The sequence below is a fragment of the Carcharodon carcharias genome, chromosome 20, assembly GCF_017639515.1.
Source record: "Carcharodon carcharias isolate sCarCar2 chromosome 20, sCarCar2.pri, whole genome shotgun sequence".
NCBI lineage: Eukaryota > Metazoa > Chordata > Chondrichthyes > Lamniformes > Lamnidae > Carcharodon > Carcharodon carcharias.
Window position 1 is genome coordinate 15625216 of NC_054486.1, and position 25747 is coordinate 15650962.

At 43.2% G+C, this 25747-nt stretch overlaps 1 protein-coding gene across 2 annotated transcripts in view; it reads left to right on the top strand.

Moving 5' to 3' along the window:
* The window catches only part of LOC121292679 (cysteine-rich motor neuron 1 protein-like), a 305563-nt gene that overhangs the window by 104019 nt on the left and 175797 nt on the right, over positions 1–25747 (top strand). For both annotated transcript variants that reach the window (XM_041214956.1, XM_041214957.1), the window contains exon 2: positions 8371–8538. In XM_041214956.1, the coding sequence (XP_041070890.1) occupies positions 8371–8538 (168 nt within the window). The remainder of the gene's footprint in view (positions 1–8370; positions 8539–25747) is intronic.

The window sequence follows — 25747 nt, forward strand, 5'->3', positions numbered from 1 at the left end:
GAGTCTGTGCTATGTTTAAACGTGCATGTGAATGTCCAATGCTGGTATGACTGGACATCTCTCGTAAATGGATGGACAGCTACCTGCTTGTCAAAATGGGTTGCTCAACGAATGGCTGTGGAATATAGATGAGATGGTTGAACATAGTGTCCTCTGGCTAATGTGGTAATAAGAGGAAGCAGAATATACTTGACTAAGTGAAAACAAATAAAATTATGGGCTGAAGTTTTTGGACCAATGAGGGTGCGCAGGAAGATGCCGGGTGTGGAATTTCACACTGCTGGCTGGCTTGCCAGTTGCCTGGCTTTACCCAGCCTCCTGGGTTAATTTCCCAGAGTAGGGAGGGGGGCAGGGCTGCCTATTGAAACCCATTTCTGGCGGCTGGAATTTTCCGGGCCTCCAGAGGCGCCAGGGAACAGTGTAGCTGCCTGGACGTAGCAGCCAGGGGGCCAATGCCCCAGGCAGGTTCAGAGACTCTGCTGGCCTGGCTGCAGCTGCAGCCACAGGCCATCCTATGGAGGGGCGGTTATATTCTGATCAGTTTTACCCAGTGGATCTTTTACTATGAGATTATGAAGTAACCCCCCCACCCCATCCCCCAAGCCCCCTCATTGCATAATACTAGAACCAAAATAGCTTTATCCCTAGTTGGTTCCACAATGTACGGTTCCAGAATATAATTGAATTCCATGTTAAGGTTGAGAGCGACACACTCAAGTCCAAAATAAGAATTATAAGTTTAAACAAAGTCAATTAAATAGATATGAGCGGATATTTGGCTAAGGTTGATTGGGTAAATAGACTAAAGGATACAGCAATAAATAAACAGTGGGAAACATTTAAAGAAACAATTCAAAGTGTTCAACAAGGGGATTGAGGTACAAGAATACTGAAGTTTTGCTACAATTGTACAGGGCTTTGGTGAGACCGCATCTGGCTGGAGTGCGATGTGCAGTTTCACCGTTCATATCTAATGGAGGATATACTTGCCTTGGAGGCAGTACAACAAAGGTTCAGTAGTTTGGCTCCTGAGATAGGGAGAGGCTAAGTAAATTGGGCCTATATTCTATAGAATTTAGAAAAATGAGAAGTGATCTCATTGAAACGTACAAGATTCTGAAGGGGCTTGACAGGTTAGGCACTGAGAGATCATTTCCCCTGGCTGGGGAATCTGGAACATGGGTACAAGGTCTCAGGATGAGGGACCAATCATTAAAGATGGAGATGAGGAGAAATATCTTCTCTTAAAGGGTTGTGAATCTTTGGAATTCTCTACCCCAGAGAGTTGTGAATGCTCCATTATTGAATACATTTAAGCCTGGGATAGACTGGTTTTTAATCTCTTGGAATCGAATTTTATTGGGAGCGGGCGGGAAAGTGGAGTTAAGGTAGAAGATCGGCCATGATCATACCTTATTTTATCAGATGCCTCATCGTGGTTGGTTACAAGTGTGTTGATGTAGTTGGGCAGCATTTTCATGCTGGCAAGGATGGGCCAAGCTGTGCTCAAAGCTGTGTGTCATACTGGTGTTGGACTGCCCCATGCTCCTTGATGTTGAGCACAGGCTCCCCAGTGCATCAGCCATTTCATTGCTTACACCTGTCAGCCTTTTTCTGTAGCCTGGCCCATTGAAGCCCTCAACTGAGTCCTCTGCAGCAGAGTTGGTGTGCGACTAGTGCTGCCCAGCAAGCTGGCACCTGCACTATCCTTGCCCTCTACTCACCCTCTGCTCTGGCTGCAACACACTTGTTGAAGGTGTCTCTCCACCTGCAAATTCCACCTCTTTGCTGGCCTCTAAGATATGTGTAGTGACTGTATCTGAGGTGGTGGCTGCAAGTGTAAATCAAATGATTTTTTGCCTCTCTTTCTTTTCTGTTTTCCTGCTTTTCCACTGTTGTCGGGGAAGAATTGCTGTTCTTGGCTGTCTTATATGAGAGAGGACAAGGATTGGGTTGCAGGGAGGGGAGATGGTAAGCGCATGCTTGCACTATCTGAAGCTTGATGAGTCAGGAGAAGGTTGGGGATAAAAGAAAAGGATGATTTGCAATGAGGATACTGTTATCTTCCATGATTTCACTACCACGCTCATCATGGCCTCAGCAATGGCCCTCCCATAAGGGCCGGCATTACCTCCTCCATGGAAAACGTGCAGGCACACCTCTCCCTCATTGGTTAGCTCCTGCTGTCTCCAGTTGTGTACCTCTTCCCCTGCAAGAGGGAGGGAAGTTTATCAGTGAGAGTTGTGCAATCTGTTTGAGAGAGATGTTTGTCACGGTTGAATAGCTGCCAGCTTGTGAGAGATTTAAGTGTGAGGCATGCAACAGTGCTAAGTGTATGAAAGTCGGGGTTGAGACCTGGTTGGTAGAGATTGTTGGTAGATGGATGATGGGAGTTTGGTGCTGTAGGCAGTCTGAGGCTGGTGGTACAATTGGTGGGATATAACATGTGAAGGTGCATTCACTGACCTTGACCGCTCATGAAGTCATTAACTCTCTCTCAGTGCTGCATCCTTGGGGCTATACCTCTCGTATTAATGTCTGTTGCTATCTGGTCCCACCGCTTTCTCAAGATGGCCTTCTTCCCCTTGAGCATGCAGCTAATACCAGGGGGCCCACTGTCTCCCATGTTCCGTTCCTCCCTGCTTTCCAGGGCAGCTTCACTTGCTGCACGACTTGTGACACCTGCCCTGGCCACAATGCTCTTTTCACTTCACTTAAGTGGTATAGGCCAACTTAGTGCAAGTTAGTAATGATATTGGGCCCCCTGCTGATGCATACAGCAAATGCAGAAATCATTATAATTAACGGGCATCACAAAGCTGGCTGCACTCCACACAATGGGAACAGGTTAATCACTTATTTGGATCCCTGTGCCTGTTTTTGGGGTCTAAATATTTAATACCAAGGCCATGATGCACCAACAGACCTTTCCAAGTGTGCAGCCTGTTCCTGAATTTGACGTAGCGTTTGTAGTCTTAACTGTTTAAAACCGGATTAACTCTTGCTGATTTTTGACCCTTTAGTCTCAAATGCAAGTAATATTCCTTGTGCCAACCATGTGGAATATTTGTTTATTTGGTATACATGCCTAAGTTAATTTAAATTCAAATGCAATGGAGAAAAAGCAGGATATTTCGTTGTCCCCTTTAAAATGTGAAAGTCCTTTATGTTGAACAGAGGACCTTAAACATATTTAAGTCAAAGTTCCACATACGCACTGAAAGCTTTTGTGCTAATTTGAATTTATTAAAAAAAATGCCTTCCCCTCTTGATTTCTAGCTTGACAGACAAAGGTCAGTATTTTTAAAAGTTGTTTTTTCCAAAAAGATTAGCTTGGGGAATTGTGAAAAAACTAAAGTGGGAAAGATGAGCGTTGCTTAATCTCCAGCAAGTTCTTTCCAGGGTGCTTGTAATGGTTGCATCAGTATGGTTGGGCAGAACACTTTGAGTAAATAAAATATAAAAGAATATGAAAACCAGTGTGATGTAAAACGGAAGCAATTTTTTTTTTGCTTGTATTAATTCACCAAATATTGCCAACCGTGCACAATGGTGGTTTGGGGTGGTGTGGGGGCAGAGGGTGGTGTGGGGCATTGTTGTTTAACTGCCAAGGATGGGTAGGTTGTGGTTAGGTGAGAAGCAAATATTTCAGGCTTCTCAAACCCGACCCCATCTGCCCACAAACTCTGTTTGCGTTTAGGGCAGGGCAGGATTTTGCGATCTGGGTTGGGACCCCCGACTATGGGGCCAGTGGAGTGTGGCAGTGATTTTTCCCGAATTGACCGATTAGTGGCCAGAGGGGAGGGCTTGCCATCCAATTCAAGATGGTGGTTGGACACTCGAAGCTGGAGGGCCTCTAGCTCGGAGGGAGGAGCAGCAGCCTGCAGGTAAGGTAAGAGGGTGCTTCCGTTTTCAGGCACCCTTTCTGCAATTTTTAAGCTAAAATTGGCCTCAGCAGTCGGGCCACCGTTGTGGAGAGGGAACCAATGTCTGCAGCTGAAGTGACATAGGAGGGAAGGTCATCAAAACCTGCTTGGAGAAATGCCCTTCTCCTCCCTTCTGCTACCCTACCCTACCACCCCCCCCCCCCCCCACACACACACACACACACACACACACACACACACACACACACACACAAGACTCTGTCTGCCCATTTGGAGATCTGGTCTCCAAAAGCCCGCAAGCTGTCACAATCTGTTTCTAACAGTTGGCCTTAATAGCCAATGAAACAACCTCTGATCTCCACCCCACCTATGGGAGAATGGCCTGGTGGTGAGCTGGTGCCAACAAACTGGCATCCCAGCCAGCAGTGCAAATTTTTGCACCTGCCCGCTGGGTTTTAGCAGACAGACCTCAGGCTGATGACCAGCCACGCTAGGGAGCTGTGCCAGTCAGTAAAACCTTCTATGGAGGCTGCATTCCTCCATTTTATTTTAGTTATTTTTAATCCAGCTCATCCCAGGTCACGGAGATCACAGCAGATAAAAGGAGTCACGAAGGGCCGGACCCATGCGCTAAGTGTGTTTACAGCAAAGCCACTAGACCAGGACGTGCAGGAGTGCGACTTGCCCCCATCCTGCTCCACCGAGCGTAACCTCTGTACACACCCGTGATTGGACTCCTGCAACCTCTGAGTGCCCTGGCAAACTCCCAACCACTCGTTCCTTTCCACCTGGAGCACTGACCCCTCACCCCGTCCCTCCAATCTCCAACTTGCCTGCCTTGCACTTCCTGGCTTCTTTCCCCTCTGACTGACAGGCAGCCAACCTGTCAATCCAGGTGCCTGATAGGCAAGAAACCCTTGTGTCCAAAACAACAGGAGCTGCCATTCCCTCCATCCTGTCCTCTTCCTGGCTCCAAGTTAACATTGAGGGCTGTGGGTCTGTGCTCGTGTCGCAGTACAATTCAGGGCTCGAAATTGGCTTTTGTTGCATTACTCTGCAGGGGGAGATGGTGGCATCCTGGTAATATCACTGGACGGGCAATCCCAGGCTAATGTTCTGGGGACATGGGTTCAAATCCCACCATGGCAACTGGTGGAATTAAATACAATTAATAATCTGGAATTGGAAACCTAGTCTCAGTGTTGGTGACCATGTTGTAAAAACCATCCAGTTCACTGATGTCTTTTAGGGAAGAAAATCTGCACTCCTTACCTGGCCTGGCCTACATGTGACTCCAAACCATCAGCAATGTGGTTGACTCTTAACTGCCCTCTGAAATAGTGTGATATGCCACTTAGTTCAAGGGCAATTAGAAATGCTGGCCTCGTCAATGATGCCCATGTTCCATGAAAGAATAAATAAATAAATAAAAAGTTTTGCTTCAAACGATACACATTCCTGCATTGTTTGTGATTTCATTTTATGGCTTCCAAGATCCTTAAGAGCTATTGTCCATTTTAAAAATGTTCCCTTGGTGTTTAGGTAATGTCCTCCTCTCAATTTCTCGATCCTCTTTGAATTCCTGGATCTGTTTGCAGCTCAATAGAATGACCAATTGCTCCTAATGTTACTTTCAATTGTTTTTTATTAAATTTAAGCAGTAATTTCCTGAAAGTTTTCTGCATTCTTTTCAGAAATGAATATGCCAAGAACACTTTCCTTGTGAATTGAATATCTTTGCACATGCCATACCAAATTTATCACCTCTTCTGATTGCCCAGGATGTTATTTTCATTAATTTGTAGGATGCAAGTGGCGCTGGCGAGGCCAGTATTTATCATCCATCCGAAGTTTCCTTTGGCTTGTGGTGAGACACCACCTTGAACCTTTGCAGTCCATGTGATCTAGGTATACGCACAGCTGGGAGGGAGTTCTAGGATTTTGACCCAGCGACGGTGAAGGAACTGCAATACAGTTCCAAGTCAGGATGGTTTGTGAGTTGGAGGCAGACTTGCATATGCTGGCATTCCCATGCATGTGCTGCCCTGTTGTTCTTGGTGGTAGAATCATGGGTTTGGAAGATGCTGCCGAAGGTCTTTGGTGAGTTGCTGCAGTGTATCTTTTAAATGGTACTCACTGCTCTCACTGTGGAGGTAGTGCATGTTTAAGGTGGTGGGTGGGGTCGCCGATTAAGCGGGCTGCTTTACCCTGGATGTGTTGAGCTTGTTGAGTGTTACTGGAGCTGCACACGTCCAGGCAAGTGGAGAGTAGTCCATCACACTCCTGACTTGTGCCTTGTAGCTGGTGGTCAGACTTTAGGGAGTCAGGAGGTGAGTTACTCTTCACAGGATTCCTAGTCTCTGACCTGCTCACTACTTATATGGCTGATCCTGTTCAGTTTCTGTTCAGTGGTAATCTTCACTCTCATTCAGTGCTGGTAATGCCATTGAACATCAAAGCAGAAGTTTTAAATGATGACTTTATATCACTGAGGAAGCCAAATTTATGGTCACACAGTTGTTACCTTCAGAGCAAAATTTGATGTGGTGTAACAGTAAATTTGTCTTCCTCAATGTTACTACACTCGCCATGCAAACCTTCAAACTTCTTTTACTTATGCCAGCCTTCACTTTTGAATTAACTGAGCATAAGTATTGTACGCAGAGTTTTGGCATTGAAGTGGCTGAGCTTGTAAACATAAATAGATAATGGGTCCCAAAATATATTGCATCACTTGTCCAGAAGGCATTCCGTGAAAGAAATGGGATTTATGCTCAGTGATGGTGGCGGCCTTCTGCCTCGCAAGATGATGGTTTGTCATGTCGTGGTCACCTGTGTTAAGCATCACCTCATGTGGCTCAGTCTCTGCTACCTTTACTGCAAAGGAAGACAGTGGGCCAAGAAGGTGCACGACTCACTAGCCTCTGTTTTCCCCGGGCTCTCGACCAACTGAGCTTTCCATTTCTGCTTACCCCTTTCAAATTCTCCGCCTCAAAAGGCTCTCAGCAGTGTTTGCAATCTTCATATCTCGCTTGGAAGTGTCCTTGTAGCAGAGGTATGGGCACTTAGGAGGTTGTGACCCAGTGGCCTGCTGACTGTAGAGAAGGTCATTGGGTACACAGTCCTTGACCATCCGATGAACATGGCTGAGCCAACGCAGGCATTGTCGGTTTAGCAATGAGCATATGCTGTTGGAATTAGCATGCTCCAGGGTCTCTGGGTTGGTGACCTTGCCCTGCCAAGAGATGCCAAGGAGATGCCTGAGACAGCAAAGGTGTAAACTATTCCGTAATTTCTGTGGCCTAGCGTATTTTGTTCAGTCCTCACCACTGTAGAGGAGTGCGTTTTGGATGTTCCTTGGTAGACTCGCAGTTTGGTGTTCTCAGTCAGATTGTTTTTGTTCCACACTCTCTCCTATACGCAGCTTAGACATAACAGCTGTAGCTTCTGCAATGCATGTGTTTATTTCAGCATCAAGTGACAGATTACTGGTGCTTGTGGAGTCCCAGATGCCAGCCAAAACAGCAATAAACAGCACAGTAACATTCAGTATATAATTATTAAAGATTGTGTAGTATAGATCAAGATATAATAATGCATCACGTTCATATGAAAGTCTGTTTCAAAGAACTTTGTAAGAATGTTATTATTTTATTTCCTCTTGTAGGTTTGAGCCAAGCTCCTCATGTTCTCTACTGAGTAGAAGACTCAGTGAAGCCCCTCTCCCCTTCAGCTCCTCACTAGGCGCGCACAACTCTTCCTAACCTTCTCACTCTCTCTCACTCTCACATTCGCTCGCCAGCCTGTCTTCCCTTCCCCAGTTCAGCCATGTTGTCACGCTTTCACACTCACTGGCCTGTCTCCCCTTCCCAAATTTTGTACCTGTGAAGCAAAGTCATTAGCCTGGGCTAAGGAGACTGTTGAACAGACCAGTCAGGAGCAGAAATGCAATAAAGTTTAAAGGCGCCACTTACCTCCCAGGCTGAAGCGCGTGGCCTCTGCGTTTTTCCCGCAATCAGGGAAATTCATCGACTGAGCTACATTTGCGGCCTTTAGCTGCTCCACGTTGGTGCACTGACATCCCAGGCCCACTCGAACTCACCACCAGAGATGTTTACTGAACTTAAAGATCATTTTGGCCTCACCATCCGCCCTGTACAGTTTGGCGGCATGGATCCCATGGGTCCGGTGTTGCCCTGCTAGTGCCTCCATCTTCTCCACCCCCCATCACCCCTGCAGCTCTTGGAGGAACTGCCCACGACCCCACATATGACCTCTGTGATCCCATCGGGGGGTCCCGACCCAAAGTTTATGAACCCCTGCTGTTGATGCTAGTTGAAGATTTTGAGTAGTGTTAGATTCTTGTGATCTCTTCCCTAAACTATTATTCTTGTATAGATATTAGCACTGTAAAGAATGACTGATGTTTAACATCTATGTTGGCCTGTGCATCTGTAATTACAATTATTCCTTCCTTCTGCAGAGATAGAATTTATTGAGGATGTTGTGCCACAACATGACCTGTGCCCTGAGATCTCTGGCTGCAACCTCCTGAATAGACAGTGTGTCTGTGAAATCGTACACTCCTGTGTCAACCTGTTCACGTACCCTGATTTGGATGCCTGTACTGCTTCCTTAGGACATGTCCCAGGTACAGTATTTTTGCCATTGTGGATAAGCATTTTGAAGGTAAATGAAGGCAACTGCATGTGGTACTATGAATTTATTTTGCATGCGGATGCATTTGAAATCAATTGTGCACAAGATCCATGCGTAGATAATCACGTCAATGTGGAACAATGAGGACATGTAATAACCTCTGCCTACTGAAAATGGCCCACTAAGTATTTGGTCTTACAGTCAATCCCTTCTGGGTATCTATGTATAATCTGCACAAGAAACTAAATATCCTGATGGAAAATTTGGCAATGGGACTGGAGTTTTGCCTTTTCTCTTTCCAATATATCTTTGCCTTTGAAGCTCATGGTAAATAGACAGATGTGGTGCCAAGTGAGCTTCAGTTGCCATTAAGCTGTCGGCTTTAAGCAGTTTGTTTTAGCCTCCTTTTGTTGTGATAGCTTTGTGGAATAACTCATGAAAAATCTTACTTAACATTTTTCCTCCACTCTTGAGAAAAATTTTGAAAATATTAGTCATCTTGTTTTGTCGCTTTTACCAACGCCCCCCCCCCCCCAACACCCGCCCCCCCCACACCAAACACACACACACACACACACACACACACACACACACACACACACACACACACACACACAAAACTGGTCTTATCATTTTGTTTCTCACTAGTTTGTCTGAGATTGTTAACCATTTGGGCACCCATAAGAATACGATTGCCAACTTTATCACTTTATTTGCCAACTAATTATAGTTGCAGCTAATTAAGCTACTTTTTTTAAGTAGAGCTCGTGGAATGGAGTGTTCTTTATGATGTTTTGAAATAGTTTATTTTGGCTTTTAATGCCGTAATGTAAAGAGGTGTCCACTATCCAGGTCTAGCACTGACGTGAAGTCATTTAAATTATTTAAATGTCATGCCGCTGGGTAACTAAAGCTAAAGCAGGCAATGTTGGAAACAGAAAGCAGATTAGGTAGGTGTCCTGAAATGGCCTTCCTATCTGTTGTTTCTAGACATGGGACTTGGTTGGTAGACAGACTGTGGACATACTTTGGTACCTGCTTAACATTTGTTTATTAGTGCTACATCTAAACGGGTTACAAAGTAGGCATGTTCCTCCTAGGCATGGTGTTCCAATCTCTCTCTCTCTCTTTCAAACACGTGACTAGCTGATGTCAGTGGTACATCATACTTTAGCATATCCTAGCTGTTAACCCCTTATACCACAGTAGGATCCATGAGGGGAATGGACAAGTTAATGTTTTAGGTATGGACAATTGATCAGAACCAGAAGACATTATTGAGCGACAATTAAAAGGGAACTGAACTAGGGGAAGAGTGTGTGGAAAATACATATGCAGGTATGCATGTACAAAGGCACTCGTATGTGCATGCACAGGATAAACTTCTTAAGTGGGAAGCATGAAAAACTGGCCAAGCAACCTTCACTTAAAGTATCCATGTCTAGATCTTGGAAGCTTCTTGAATATTGAGTTATTAATTATGACATAACCTGTTAACATTCACATGAATAGCTTAGTTTCATCCTGTAAAGAATAATGAAAAGAATGTCTTGTTACAGCTTTTGACGTTCCATTTGAGTCTGCTTCAGCTTGATGAGCTACATAAGACTGACTGTGGTCTGTAACGGGCATTAGGTCTGTGGGGGGTGGTGAGGGTGGGTGTGTTTATCTACAATTTGAATAAAGTTATGCATGGACCGCCCACATTGAGATTCCTGTTGACAGATGGTGCAACAGAAACTCGTGATTAATGCATGCAGAGCAACCTTTCTCTCCACGAGTTCAGTTCTCTGCTTTTAAATAAAGTCAATGCTTGTATCAGACATGATAATTCAGAATAGCGTTTTAAAAATATATATTTTATGGCAATATCATTCAAGCCTTTCTACAAAATGCTTATTAATGTCTTGCAATTTGGTTAAAATTTACATGTAATTTTTAAAAATAATTTTTGTTACTTGCCAAATGTACTTTATAAGCACCTGGGATACTTATTTTGCCTCTCCGACTCCGTGCGGCATGTTGTATATAAATGGTTTATTTTTATTGTGACCAGGCTTGTATTAGTATCCAACTGCTTCTCATATATCCACTTCTTCAAATATTCTTCAAATGGTGCCTCTTAAAATATACAAATCCTTGATCTTGAAAGCTTCTTGAGCGAGTAGCTTCTTGCGTTTTATGTCACTACAATTTTGAAGAAGCTGAAGTGAGTGTAGTGTGTCGAATTTGTCCATGTTCCCAGCTGCCCTAAAGGGAGACATTTTTATGTGCAACAGTCTCCCTCAGTCGCGTGTCTTTTGTACTTTCAAATGGCTGATGAGAAGCAATCTGAGAACAGAAACCTCGGGCTGAGAAGTGGAGCGGGGACTGTATCTGGGTCCCGAACCCACTCTGGGGGGTGGGCAGGCAGTCTCTCTTTGGGGTTTTAACCTTGGTGCCCCCTTCCTGTGAATGGATGCTGGTTCCTTGGGCGGCAGATGGGCTCTGAAAGCTGGAGCACCAATTGGATGCCTTCCAGCCTGACCAAATCAGTAGGCTGCAGTAAAGGCTTTGTGACTGAGAGGGTGTTTCGACATGAAGGTGAACTCTTGCCAGCTTTTTTAAAAAACCCAGATTTAAAAAAACGGGAAAAGCAAGCCGTCCACCGCTGGTTGTAGTGAGGGGGTGGGGGTGGTGAGTGACGGAATCTCTCTATGGTGCACCCACACACCCGGGCCGGCAGGGTGGGCCTGTAGGCCTGGGTAGGGTACCAGCCCCACATGACACGGAGTGCATGCCTCCAGGCAGTTAAATTGTCTCCCGTTGCGTGGTGAAGCTGGAGGCCGACTGGTAAATCCCAGTGTAATCCTGAACCCAGTCGGCTACCTGGCCCCTCCCTCCCTGCCTCGTCAGCCTTGTTCGGCCCCAAACCTGCCTCCCCTGAAACTGGCATGCCGGCTGGTGTCAGTATTCTCGGGCCCCGTTGGCCTTTGTTCCTGACCTCGGCGAGCCCTGAGAATCCTGCGCCTTGTGTAGCATTTCTGCTGTGAGTTATAGACTTTAATTGCAGTGATGATATGAATGAGAAGTGGACTCCATCAAATGTTCTGTCACTGGTTTGGAGCTATTGTCAGAGGTGGGAGTGTTTTACATGGTGCGCCAAATTTTTTTCCTGGGTTCAGGAGGCATATTTCGATGAGTGATTGGCCACACTTTGAGTTCTTCTAGAGAGGATTTGATTTTCCACCGCACTCCCAACCCTACGCCACTTTCCTCTGGCCTTTTTTTGCAGTTCGCTAAAGCCTAGTGTGCAACGTGCACAGCCGCCATTTTTGTCTGGCGTTGCAGTGTTTTGGAAGCCCATTAGAAACACGCCAGGTTTGAGAGTTCATGAAGGAAATGGAAAGACTGCTGAGGAGTTAGGAGCATTCTTGAGACCCAAGTGTAAGATATTTTGACACCTTCAAATGTCACCATTAGGTGGTGTATTGTAATATAGATATGCTTGTAATGCAGTTATTCATCACAGGAATCTGTCCTACAAATGTAAGTTGACCATTACATTGACCAGTATTGTGCAATTGTTCACATGCACTTCAGTACTTTTCCAGTGGAGAAAGTGCCATAATACGGTGAAAAGTGTTACAAAATATCCTGTCAGCTTGTGCTATCATCTTTTGTACTATGGTTTTAAATGGAGTGACAGTTCTGGCTGTTAAAAGCAAAATAACACCCTGCTTTTGACACTTGAAAAGTATCTAGCCACCTGCTTCTGTCCATTGATTGACAGCACTCTGCTTTGAAGTTGAAATGTGCTCCTTCTGTTATTTCCATCTTGGAAAGTACTCTATTGTTTGGACAGCTGTGGCCATTGTGAATGCTTGGCTGTGTATCAAGTGCTAATGGATTTCAGCACCGTACAGTGTTCCGTTCAACTGAGAACTAAGAGGTGTAATAACAGATTGTGCTTTTGTGGTTTCTGGTTTGCTGACATAAGCTAATAGGATTACAAGTTTTTATTCATATGGCGGAATGCTTTTTTTCTCAGTATTAATGAAAGTGTGTTTGATGGCACCTTTTATGAGAGGGGGATACTTCTATTTTCCCCAAGGAACGTAAAATAGTTTCCATATTGCGTGAAATCTGAGGACATTAGATAGTGGATACTGGGTGAGTGGGTTTGGAGGATACATGATGGTGTATAGAGGGGGTTTTGGTGGGGACGTGAGAAGGGAAGGTTTAGGCCTTTAAACCAGGCTAGCAGCCATGTTTCTGTCACCGGGAACTGAGGCAGGCCTTCTCACCAGCCCGCCTCCACACCTGCTCTCCTCCCGTACTGGTTCACGGCTCGTAAACTGTACTGTGAAGCTGAACCCTGTGGGGGAAAAGACAAAAATAAAGTCTCACATCAGTCAGGAGTGCAGTTTGCAGGCCAAAAAATGGCCCAACTCTAAAAATGCAAGAGGAAAGTCTAGTCTTGTGTGGTATATTTCAATGATTTGGAGGTGAATGTAGGGGTAATGATTAAGAAGTTTGCAGATGACAAAAAATGGCCACATGGTTGATAGCAAGGAGGTTAGCTGTGGACTGCAGGAAGATATCAATGGACAGGTGGGCAGAAAAATGGCAAATGGAATTCAACTCAGAGAGCTGTGAGGTGATGCATTTGGGGAGGTCAAACAAGGCAAGGGATTACACAATAAGTGGGACAATAACGAGCGGTGTAGCGGAAATGAGGGACTTTGGAGTGAACATCCACAAATCCCTGAAGGTAGCAGGACAGGCTGACATAGTGGTTAAGAAGGCATATGGAATCCTTTCATTTATTTGTCAAGGCATAGAATATAAGAACAGGAAGGTTATGCTGGAACTATATAAAACATTAGTAAGGCCACAACTAGAGTATTGTGTGCAGTTCTGGCCACTCATTACAGGAGGGATGTAATTGCACCAGCAAGGATACAGAGGAGACTTACAAGATGTCGCCAGGACTGGAAAATTGCAGCGATGAGGAAAGATAGTCTGGGCTTGCTCTCCTTGGAACAGAGGAGGCTGTGGGGAGATCTGATTGAGGTGTACAAAATCGTGAGGGGCCTGGATGGGGTCGATGGGAAGGGCCTATTTGCTTTAGCAGAAAGGTCAGTGACAAGGAGACAAGTGATTGGTAGAAGTATTAGAGGGAAGATGAGGAAACATTTTTTCACCCAGAGGGTTGTAGCGGTCTGGAACTCAGTCTGAAAGGGGAGTAGAGGCAGAAAATCTCAACTCCTTTAAAAGGCGTCTGGATATGCAGCTGAAGTGCTGTAACATGTAGGGCTGTAGACCAAATACTGGGAAGTGGGATTAGGCTGCGTGGCTGGTTTTTTGGCTGGCACAGACACGGGCCAAAGGGCCTCTTTTTGTGGTGTAAACTTCCTATGATTCTATGTCTGCTCCAGCCTGACTCTAATTTTATGACATAAAACAGGGTAACTCGATGTGCAAGTAAATCTCTCTTTAACATTTAAGAGCTCAACAGTTGATCCCAAAAGGCTTTTAGAAATGGAAACCTTGTTGGTGGAACTCTTTGAAGAAGTAACAAAGTTTGGTAGATGAATGCAACCCTAAGAGTGAGAGTGTACATGCAGGCACATTTAGAAAAGGCTATTAAGTAAATTGTTGTCATGTGGGATCAGTGAGCAGACTTAATGGTGCAATCTCTGAGACGGAGGGTAGCTCTTCATAAAAACAGCTCTACACGCAAGAGACCCAGTCACCAATAGTCTGGCAGAAATCAGTGTTGAAACTGTTGCTGCTTATTATCTTTACCAATGCTTTTAAATAAGGGAGTTTTCAAGTTTTTAATGGCACACTTATTTAGGAGACAGGAAAAATAAAATAATTCAGTTTCTAACAAGTTTTGAAGATGCCCATCAACGTGGTTAAGTGCAGCATGTGTATAACATGCAGGGTTACTTACTATAGCATCAGCCTTGTCTCACTGGGAGCATTCTCCTCTATATTATTCCAGGGTCAGGATATTGAGGTTGGCAAGCAGGAGGGGGGGCGAGGCCCACTTGCCGGCGCGTAAAATGACACGGGATGATGTCGGGCGGAACTCCCGATGTCACCCTGCCCCATTTCAATTTTCAGGTCGGCGGGGGTGCAGCCGAATCAGCTGTGTGCCGGCCAACCTGTCAACGGCCTATTGAGGCCATTTAAAAACTAATTGGACTAGTTAATGGACCTACCCGTCCAACATTAAGGTTGGGAGGCAGACTCGGAACCCCGGCAGGAATTAGAAAAAGCATGAAACCTTATCCACGGGATGAGGTTTCATGTCGGCTCTTAAAAATTTAATTAAAGTTTTAATTAAAGGTGATGGACATGTCCCAACTTGTGACAGTGTCACATGATGGGACACATCAGGGAAATTTTATTTCTTCACATTTATCATTTTCAAATTTGAAGCTGATCTCCCTGAGGCAGCACTTAGTCTCAGGGAGGTGAGTGTGATCTTTTGTGCGTATGTACGAGAGACCTCACTCCAGGCTTAGGGAGTCACCTGCCCTCCCTCACCTGCACAGGGCACACACATAGCACTTCCTGGTGGACTTCACACTGGGCGGGCCTTAATTGGCCTGCCCAAGTAAAATGGTGGCGCGCCCCTACGATCAGGGGGTGCTGATCGGAGGCGCGCCCGTTCTTGAACTCCACACCCCCCCACCCCCGACAGGGGGGAAATTCTTCCCCAGCAGTTCATGTAATCTTGACTTGCACTTCAGTGCAGTACTAAGCGAGTATTGTCGGAGGTGCCAATTTTTGGATGGGTTGTTAAACTAAATGTCAAGTGTTTCCTCTCAGCTGCGCGGTTACTGGAATGTACCGTGCAAGTACCAAAGAGGCGTGAATAGGCAACATTCCCTTTAAGATTCCCACACGCGCAGTCACACATCAATCTGAAATGCACCATGCAGAGCAACAAGCCAACCATGCACAGCAAACAGAAGTTGGAGGGAACATTGATCCCGTTGGCCTGTTCGGAAACCCCTCAACCAACATTACCAAAACAAAACTGGGTTGTTTCTCTTGTTGCTGTATGTGGGATCTTTTTCATAAATTTTCAGCTGTGCTTGATTGCAAAATGACACTTGAAAAGTAATACCTTGGCTCTTGTTGACAGACACCCTGAAGAAGCGAAAGGTGCAATGGTGTAATTTTAAATAAACTAAACTGACCAAATTTTTTCATCCATGGAACTATCTCCTGCTCGGTGGGTTGGATTAAATTGCCTCATTTATAAATGCAAGTCTTTTTTTCTTTGATTTGTAGAGGGACAGGAAAGCTCGGGGTGCGTGAGTGTATAATATGAAAACAAAGGCTTAGATTGGATGCAAGGATGTATTTCCAGTATTTAATTTCACCCTTGGCAAGAAGTTTACTAAACTGTGATAAGTCTCTTCCAAAATAAAATTGAATAGGTTCCTGGGGATTGAGGATGATTCAAATGACAGAAAGTTGGTGAAGGCTGCTGAAATTGCCATTCCCTGGAGATTGCTTGATTTCCCTCGAGGGCAGGAGAGGAATTTCCAAGCCTTCACCCCCTCAATTGGCCTAATTTTCTTTTTCGCATTGGAAGTTTATGTGACAGTGTTTGTGGGACGGGTGCAGGAGGGGAGTAGGGTAATGGTGCTTACCAGCTCCATCATGTCTGAATGAGATGGGGATTACTGGACCAGTTGGTCTTTCCCTCTTCATTCAAGGATCTTGGAGCAATTTGGTGAAGTCAGCTGCCCTGTTTAAGCAATGAAAAAAATGTTTCCATTCTGGATAGAGCACAGCAGTGAATGTCCTTATTTCAAAAAACAAGCGTGTACCTGCCAAAATCTCTTGATTTGTTTGTTTCTGAAAGTTTTTGAAAGCTTAAATGAGACATTGCGTTCCACCTAGTATTTTAGATGTGACCTCGGAATTTCTGTTTGTAGTAGCATTTGCATCAAAGAGGCCCCTTGCCAAGGGCATATGCTGCGTCATGTCCTGAAATTTTTGTCCATCAACTTGCTGTACATGAGGAAAGTGACCACTGTATATTGGTGGCTATGCCTTAAGCTGTTTAGGTCCTAAGCTTTGGAATTTCCTCTCTTCAACCTCTGTCTACCTCTTCTTCATCCCCAGGAAGCATCCCCAATTATTTGAGGGTCACCAAATGACGGTTTCTGCCATGATTTTACTCCGGGCCAGGGCAAGGAAGCAGGGCCGAAGCCCACCTCAGCCAGAATGGGGATCAAACCCTGTGCTTTTGGTGTTATTCAGAACCACACACTAGCTGCCTAGCCAACTGAGTTGACCACTTTACTAACCACCCCCCCACCACCCCCCCCCCTCCCCCCCACTCCCCCCACCTCTACCTTCCTTTTAACAGGCTCCCTAAAATCTACTACTTTGACCAAGCAGTCCTCATGTCTCCTCCATTAGCTCAATATCAATCTTTGTCAGATTGCGCTCCTGTGAATTGCTTGGGGTCGTTGTACTCCATCAAATATGCTATATAAATGCAAGCTGTTGTATGAATCCCATGAGATAGGTGAATGTGTCACAGTATATTTTTCACAAGTATCACTTTTCTCTTAGAAGCACGTTGTTTGTAGCATTGTGACACATCTTTGAGAAGAGAAAAAAACAAGCAAATGCTGTTTTGCTTTTGAAATAAATCAAGAAATATAACTTTCGGTAACAACCAATTTAATGTGACTACTCTGTCCATCAGAAATCTGGCTGACACTCAATGTCGTGCTGTTACAATGATATAAAGGCACCAGTCACTCATAAGGGATGACGTAACCATGTTGTGGGTTCGTTTATTTAAACTATGCACATGAGAACATATATACATGGATAGAACACTTAAGCCATCAGTAGGGTTGGGTGCTGTATGTGTGTTCTGCTCACACCCAAAGTGAAACTAAGGATGGATCACATGACACAATTCTCTTCTAGTGATGGTACGCTGCTATCCCCAAAGGCATATTACAACAACTAGAACTGCATCGTGAACAATGGAGAGCAATTTTATACAGTGGTGAGAATGGTGGGGCAAACTGGAAGAAAGATATGGAAGTTAACGGCAAGAGGACATAGCCAAGCTAAAATGGCGAATGGGGAACACAAGATTGGGTAAATGTGGGGTGACAGACATATATGAGGAAGCTGGGGAACATTTAAGAAGTACTTACAGCAGTGGCTATAAATCTCCTGAATATGAATTAACTGCTGGTAAGTTATATTTAGAGTCAAATTTCATTTGTTGGAACTAGTGTATTCTTCCCCACCCTCTGTCCCCACTACCGTCATAAAATTAATGTGTCATGGTAATTACAACAGGAAAACTGGCCATTTCAGCCCAACCAGTTTGTTTTGGTGTATATTCCTCCCCCCACAGAAGTCTGTGGAATCCCATGTAACCACCCTGTTCCCAAGACCTATCCCTCCTTCACTCCCTTTTCCTTGATCAACTTGTATAACCTCGTCTTAAATGTTGACATGGCTTCTACTTTAGTAACTGGTGCAGTCCACCACCTTTCACATATCTGTGTAACACAGAAGGCTCCTCCTGTTCCGTTTCCTAAATCAGTATACAGTGAAACAAAATTCCCAAAATATGTTGTTTGTTTTTCCATTGGACACATACATTTCTTAAACTTATTGAAAATGGGTTCCTTAATTTCACCAAAATGACTCACCAGGCTGGATTGGCTAGCAAATATGCTCATTTGCCAATGGCCGATCTTATGGGTTGTATCTTGGACATTTTTGTGAAAATGTCCAGTAAACATTTTAACTGCTGTTATCAAGTCAAATGTAATACATTTGTATTTTATGCCCAGTGCTGCACTGCACCATTGTCAGAACTAACAGTGTGATTTATGCAGATTGTATTCCACCTGTGAAATGCAATCAAATTTGTTATTGCATGTGTAAATTTTGCACTCAAATGTTGCTGCATTTCATCAGAAAAGGTAGATAAAATGCAGACCAAATTAAATTTGGAGCAGTGTGTCATCAATTGTACTCCTGTCATAAATTTGCTACACTAGCAGTTCAAACATTACCTATGGTATGTCTGGTAAAACATTTCAAAGCTTCCAGAAAGCATGAATGGCACTATCTAAATCTTAAGTTCTTATTTTATTTGAAACCACCATGGTACTGTAACATTGGTCAGGGTATTTTTTCTTCTTCTGCTGCTCTGTCCACGCCAAATAAAAATATTGGTGAGCTCTCTTCCCAAGGTCAGCCAGATAAATGATTCAGTTTTAGCCAGGATCGTGATACCACTGTATGTAAATTCACAAGGCAATATCACTCCAATTGCTGTATCCAGCTGCAAGAATGCACCTGCAAAAATGTAGCATTGAAGTGGGTGCAAGGCCAAATAGAAAATTCCAATGGTTTTTTGCATAATAAGGGGTGACAATGGCATAGTGGTAATGTCACTGGACTACTAATCCAGAGGCCCAGGCTCATCCTGCGCAGAAGGGTTCAAATCCCATCACAGCAATTGGTGGAATTCAAATTCAATTAGTAACCTGGAATTGAAAAGCTAGCATCAGTAATGGTGACCATGAAACCATTGTTAATTGTCACAAAAACCTATCTGGCTCATTAAAGTCCCTTAGGGAAGGAAATCTGCTGCCCTTACCTTGTCCTGGCCTACATGTGAGTCCAGACCTACCGTGATGTAGTTGGTTCTTAGCTGCCCTCTGAAATGGCCTCGCAAGCCATTCCATTCAAGGGCAATTAGGGATGGGCAACAAATGCTGGCCTTGGCAACAATGCCCACATCCCATGAAAGGATTTTTTAAAAAGAGAATGGTTTTTTAAAAATGCTGAAAATCAAAAGTGACTAAAATGGGGATTCTGCAGCTGGGCCTGGGAGAATTATGAAGTTCTCCCTCAAGCTTTCTTTTTTATCCCCCCCATGTGAAAAAAACCAATGAACAACAGGAAGGGTATATTTTGGGTGTGATGCGTCAAGCAAGGTTTTCTTGGAGTACAGGCCTGCCTCAATTGGAATAACACCTGTCATTGGGTAAGGAAATACTAATGCCTAAACACAAGGAGAAACCTGTCTCTAGAAAAATATGCAGTGGATTGTTATTCAGCAGGGGCTTGGAGTTTTGAAGCATCCTTTAACCAATCATTTGCAAAATTGAGATGCGGTCTACTCATGGTATGAGTCAAACAAGTTTTTAAAAAAAAAAACAAAATTTGCTTTTTGAAGCTTCAAAGCCCCAAAGCACATTTTAGCCAATGAAGTACTCTTTCGAAGTCTAGCCTCTGTGGTAATGTAAGAAACACAGCAGTCAGTTTGTGCGCAGCAAGCTCCCACAAACAGCAATGTCATAATCACTTTTTTTTAAAAAAAGTGATGTTGATTTGAGGGATAAGTATTGGCTAGGACATTGAGAATAAGCTCCCCAGCTCATCTTTGAAAAAGTGCCATGGTACCTTGTACGCCCACCTGAGAGAGCAAATAGGGCCTCGGTTTAAAGCCTCATCCAAAAGACAGCACCTCTGACAATACAGCACTCCCTCAGTACTACTTTGAAGTGTCAGCCTAGACTTTTGTGTTTAAGTCTCTGGCATTGGACTTGAATTCTTAATCACAGGCGTGTATTCTACCAATTAATTCACAGCTGACACTAAAGTGAGTGTGTGGAATTTGTTATTGAGTGGTTGAGTAAAGCAACATAGATGCATTTAAGGTGATGTTAAGTAAGCGAGGGAGAAAGGAGTAGGCAGATATATTGATAGGGTGAGTAAGTAGATAGGAGGAGGATAATTTGAGCCTGTTGCCTTAAATGGCTAATTCCTCTGCTGTAAAATTCTGTCATATTAATCGCCATAGCCAACATTGCATTCATTACATTGTACATAGCCTGCTTAGGAAATGCTGCAGGAAGGCACCAGGAACAGCCTTCCATTGTTTTTCAGGATGTGGGAATGGAGTCAAGAAAGTCACTGGCTGAACAATTAATATGGTGGTCATTGAATCTTGCAGCCAGCCACATCCAAAACACATCCTGTTACCAAGTGGGGGAACATTGAAGTTTATGCCAATGTTCTGAGACTCCTCTCTAGTAACACCTTAGTTATACATAAGCCAAAGCAGTTACTTGCAAGACCAGCATAAAAGGGTCAAACCCCAGCCCGTATTGTTATAATAAGAAGTGAGGTTTTCTTGTTCCCCCTTGAAGAGCTGCAATGCTATCGTGAAGCCAGCGAGGGAGATTTAATTTCCTTAACAATGGTGACACCTTTGGGGAAAGAAAGCAATAGTTTTCTGGAATAAAACCAGAAAATTCTGGAAATACTCAGCAGGTCAGGCAGCATCTGTGGAGGGGGAAATAAGTTAACATTTCAGGTTGATGACCTTTCATTAAAACAGGAATTTTCTGGTCTATCCTGGTCACCAGGAAGATGTTACATAACCATTAAGTTAATGAAGCAGGCAGTGGCTAAGAATCATTCAGCTGGAAGATCCATACTTTCTTATTTTTAATTGAGTGGGGCAAAGAGAACTTCAAAAATTCCAGGCGGCGATGCAATCTGCGAGTACAGAGTACTGTTATTTGGCCTCGCCTCAATCTGTTAAAAGTACCAAGGGACTTTGTCCAGACTGGTGAACAGAAGAACTGAAGAATCCAGAGTAGGAGTAGGCCATTTGGCCCCGAGAGACTGTTCTGCCATTTGATAAGATCGTGGCTGACCTGATTGTGGCCTCGCTCCACTTTTTGTCTGCTCCCCATAACTAAAATCTATATAACTCAGCCTTGAACATATTCAGTGATCCAACCTCTATTGGTCTGTGGGGAAAGAATTCCACAGACTAACGACCGTCTGAGAAAAATTTCTCCTCGTCTCATTCTCAGTGGGAGACCTCTGATTTTTAAACGGTGCCCCCTTGTGCTGGAACTCCCCCACAAGGGGAAACATCCTGTCAGAATGCACTCGGCCAAGGCCCCTCAGAATCTTATATGTATCAACAAGATCACCCCTCATTCTTCTAAACTCCAATGAGTATAGACCCAACCTGCTCAATGTTTCCTCCTAACGTAATCCAGGAATCAGTGGAGTGGACCTTCACTGAACTGCTTCTAATGTAATTACATCCTTCCTTAAGTAGGGAGACCAAAGCTGTACACAGCACTCCCAATGTGGTCTTACCTATACCCTGTACAACTGCATATTTTCATGAAAGAACCATGAGAATAAAAAGGCAGACTGTTTCTATTTTTATAAGATGGAGTCTGCTGGCAAACATGGAAAAACTCTGAACGAAATTCTCCCAGGACATTGTTTTAACAGGATCCAAGGTCCTCTCTGTCCCAGAACGTGTTTGTCTGCGGCGGGACAATTTCCTCAGTATCCAGAGCCAACTAAAATCCATTGGCACGCTACATGATTATATCCAAATCTATCGCTGCAGTACTATGGCACTTTTGTTTTACAATTGTCACTTTGCAAACTTTTCTGAGACTGGTGCACCAGATTTTTCTATCCATTTGTTGTCCTGCATCTCTGAATATATCTGGCAAGCAATTAACCTGATAGATTTGGCCATATGCCAGAAACCATTCTGCATGAACGAATTCCACTTAACTGTAGCCTTGCTACCTTTAGAGTATTCCCGTCCATAAATACAAGCTTCTTTCTATGGACAGACTCCACCATTGTAGTCAAATATTATAAATAGTCCAATGGTGGCCTTTTGTCAGAATACATTAGATTTGGCCACTTTTCAGAATGACTGGCAGCTCAGCACTTGGCATAGACAGAGGGAAAAGGTTGAAATACTCAGTAAATATAGGTAATGCACCTTGCAATGGACTTTTGTTAATCTCATGAGATTACACATTCAACAACATTCTGCCATAAAATCAGGGACTTAAAGTTATTATTTGGAGAAGTTCCTACATGCCTTTCCGCTGCTGACTACAAAAATGAGAGAATTAACAGGATTAATGTGTCAGCAAACCACAATTGTGATGTGTCCCTTCTCACTTGGAGTCTAGTTCTTTGGTTCCGTCATACAAGGATGATCAACTTTCCTAAACGTGAGAAAAGTTTTTTGATTCCTGTGCAAAGATGATGTTAGGCTGCTGAAAATGGCAATCTTAATGCTTAACATAAGCTGCTATTGTCTTACTACTATGTTGAATAAGTAGTATTTTAAAAATATCCTCCTTGTTTCGTTGCATAGAACTTGGGATAAGCCAATGAGCCAATAAAGACTGGCCAGCCCTGTATTCAGCTGGCAGTTGCTTCTAATGTAACAGCAATATCTTCAAAGTTACTGAAGTTAGTGTGAGCAATAATAGGAATTAGGGTGTTGGCAATCAAGCAAATCACAGAGTGATTATCAGATTTATTTTTGCCAAACACTTTTTGTAATTGGTTGCAAAAAAAATGCACAATTTAATGAGCCACTGTCATAGATATTATCACACTCTCTCTCTCTCTCTTTCTCATGATGTACTGTTTGGGAAGAATTTTTACTGTTTCACAAATGACGAAAAAATGATGAGCAAGGTAGATGGATAATTGATCGTTGATCTTGTACCCATTATTTTATTCTTCAAGGTGGCTGCCAAACTTTACCCCATTGGAGTTTGATTCAGGGAGATTGAATTTCTTTGGGGTTTCTGTAATATCCAATAATTTTAAATCTTTGTGTATAAGTGCATATAACAAAATGGGAGCAATGATTGAGCAGAATATTTTTTGTATTAAACATTATTTATTCAATTTGCGGGGGGAAATCCTTACCTTGGGCTCTCTGACATCTCTTCGCTTACTTCATCTTATAAGAATTGTTGAACTGTGCTATGGAGATCTCAACATAGCAGAAAATAATCCCATTAGATTATGATAAGCATCTTTTGAGCAGATGGACTTCATGAGTTATTTCTTTGCTCGCCAATGTGTTCAGTGCTTATGTTTGATCAGCCATACAGAGGCATGTTAGTAATGAGGTGACAGCAGCAATTTTTCTCTCTGAGACGCACAGCATTTGGCTATGTACCGTGGGCCTGCTAAGACTTGGCCGGCTATGTCAGCTGGTGACCGGGACTTGGGAAATCGATGTGCAAATAAATAAATCACTGGATTGCCTATCAAACTCTACAGATTTTATTAAATTTCTCAGTGCTTCATCTAATAGTGCAAACCTTGTTAGCACAAGTCCTTGGGGGACTGTTTGTGCAACATTTTGCTTCAAAGAATTGCCGCATTGAGGTTGAATTCCTTTCCCCACTATTATGAAGTTTTATCAAAGAAAGGGAAATGTTTGTAATGGTGAGATACTTTGGGAAGAACAAACTTCTGCCTTATTTGGTAATCTTTCAGAACAAATCGTCACTTGTAATCCATTGAGACAAAACTTTTCTATTTTTATAGTATTTGTAAAGAAATTTAATGCATACCAAATCTTAAAGATATTTACGGACTGGTTACTAATGAGTTTCAATGTTATAATGGAACAAAAGTCCATTGGGATATTCTATTTCTGAGCGCAAAGCAGAGTTGAGATAACAACATACTCCATGGAGTTTGAGCCTTGTAATATGCTAATTCGATTGAATATTGTTCTATGAACAAAAGCAGTTGGCTTTGCTGGACAAGTAAGCCTAATTGTCAAGTGAGACTGTGCTTCGATTAGTTAAGTGAGATAAATTTTGGTATCTTTGTAGAGCAGCTTATTTAATTATCCATTCAACAATACAACATAAAAATCCTGCACTTCCAAAAGTGAATAGACTTCCACATTTAAGTTACTTCCTGTAGCTGACAGTTGGCATGCGTGGTCAATGTCCTGAGCATTCAAAACAAGATAGTAAAGGGGACATGTTGCATTTAAATCTTTTGGTTGGATGGTGGATTCTGTACAATGGATCGGAATGGGATGTGGTTTGGTAGAGTGGAATTCTATGCATGGTTAGAATCCTGTTTGGATCAGTAAATCATTAGCCAGCTGTGTACACTACACAAGTAACTGAACAGTTTGAGAACTGAGAGAAAGCAGTAGTTGAAGATGCATTAAAGTCATGTGTTTTTCACGAATGCTCATTTCCTGTCTCGCCTTTATATGTGCGCACACAGTGGAGAGTTTAAGAGTGATCAATTTTCTTTAAGCGATGCAAGTGAGAAAAATGGAAATTCTGTGCCTGTCACTTTATACTGGCCAGCAGATTTGAGGACCACAAGGAGACTTAAATTAACACATCCCAGCTAGCCTAGATAAAGATTATTCAGAACTCAATTGTCTTAAGCTTACTAGTGACAACTGGCCACCAATTTTGGTTGATAAAATAGGTCTAAAGAGGAGGGGAGAAGAGAGGAAACACAACCCATTATCTTGATGAGGGTAAAAGAATCTGATATTTCTAATGAGGTAAAGATAATAAAGCTATTGTACCCAATGTATCACGCCAGAAAAAGATACCGTATGCACACTTTGAAAATATGAAGGAGGGTGTGGAGTGCATTATTTTCTCATTTCAGTCAATATTCAATCATCACAATTGAATTCTCTTTGCCTCTGGTGAAAAACAGAATGCAGAACGAGTTTACCATGCCCCTCAAACCCAACTGAACTCCACCAAATGTGGCCTTATCCTGCCAGCAGCCTGGAAGATGATGCACAAGCGTTCTCATGACCCCGAATGGTTCCGACGTCAGCACTGTAATGCACAGGATCTTGCTCTATTGAGGAAAAGGATAGTTGGCAAATTTGCTTTCCTTTTGGTTAAGAATTAGTTGTTTAGAAAGGCACACTAGGAAGTCATCTCTATTCCTATTCAGGGTCTGCATTTTGCTGGAAGGAGAAGTATATCGATTATAGCAAACGATCCTATCAACAAATCGATTGCCACTATTTTCAAATATTCAAACCGACACTATTTGCACCTCTCACTCAGTTCATGAATTATTAATCTTCCACTGTTAGGTAATTAGAAATATCACAAGAACTGTAAGTCCCCCTTGCTTATGATTTAATCTGCTTTTTCGATATGAGGTGTGAAATTTGTGACTTAGCCAATGATAAAAAATGAGTTCAAGTCTCAACCTTGCTTTTTGAAAAAAAAAAGCAGAGACAAACAGCCCATAGGGGCTAAAGACAAATGTTAAGAAAGAAGCCCATTCCAATGTATTCTGAAGAGCTTTTTTTTTTGCAATTG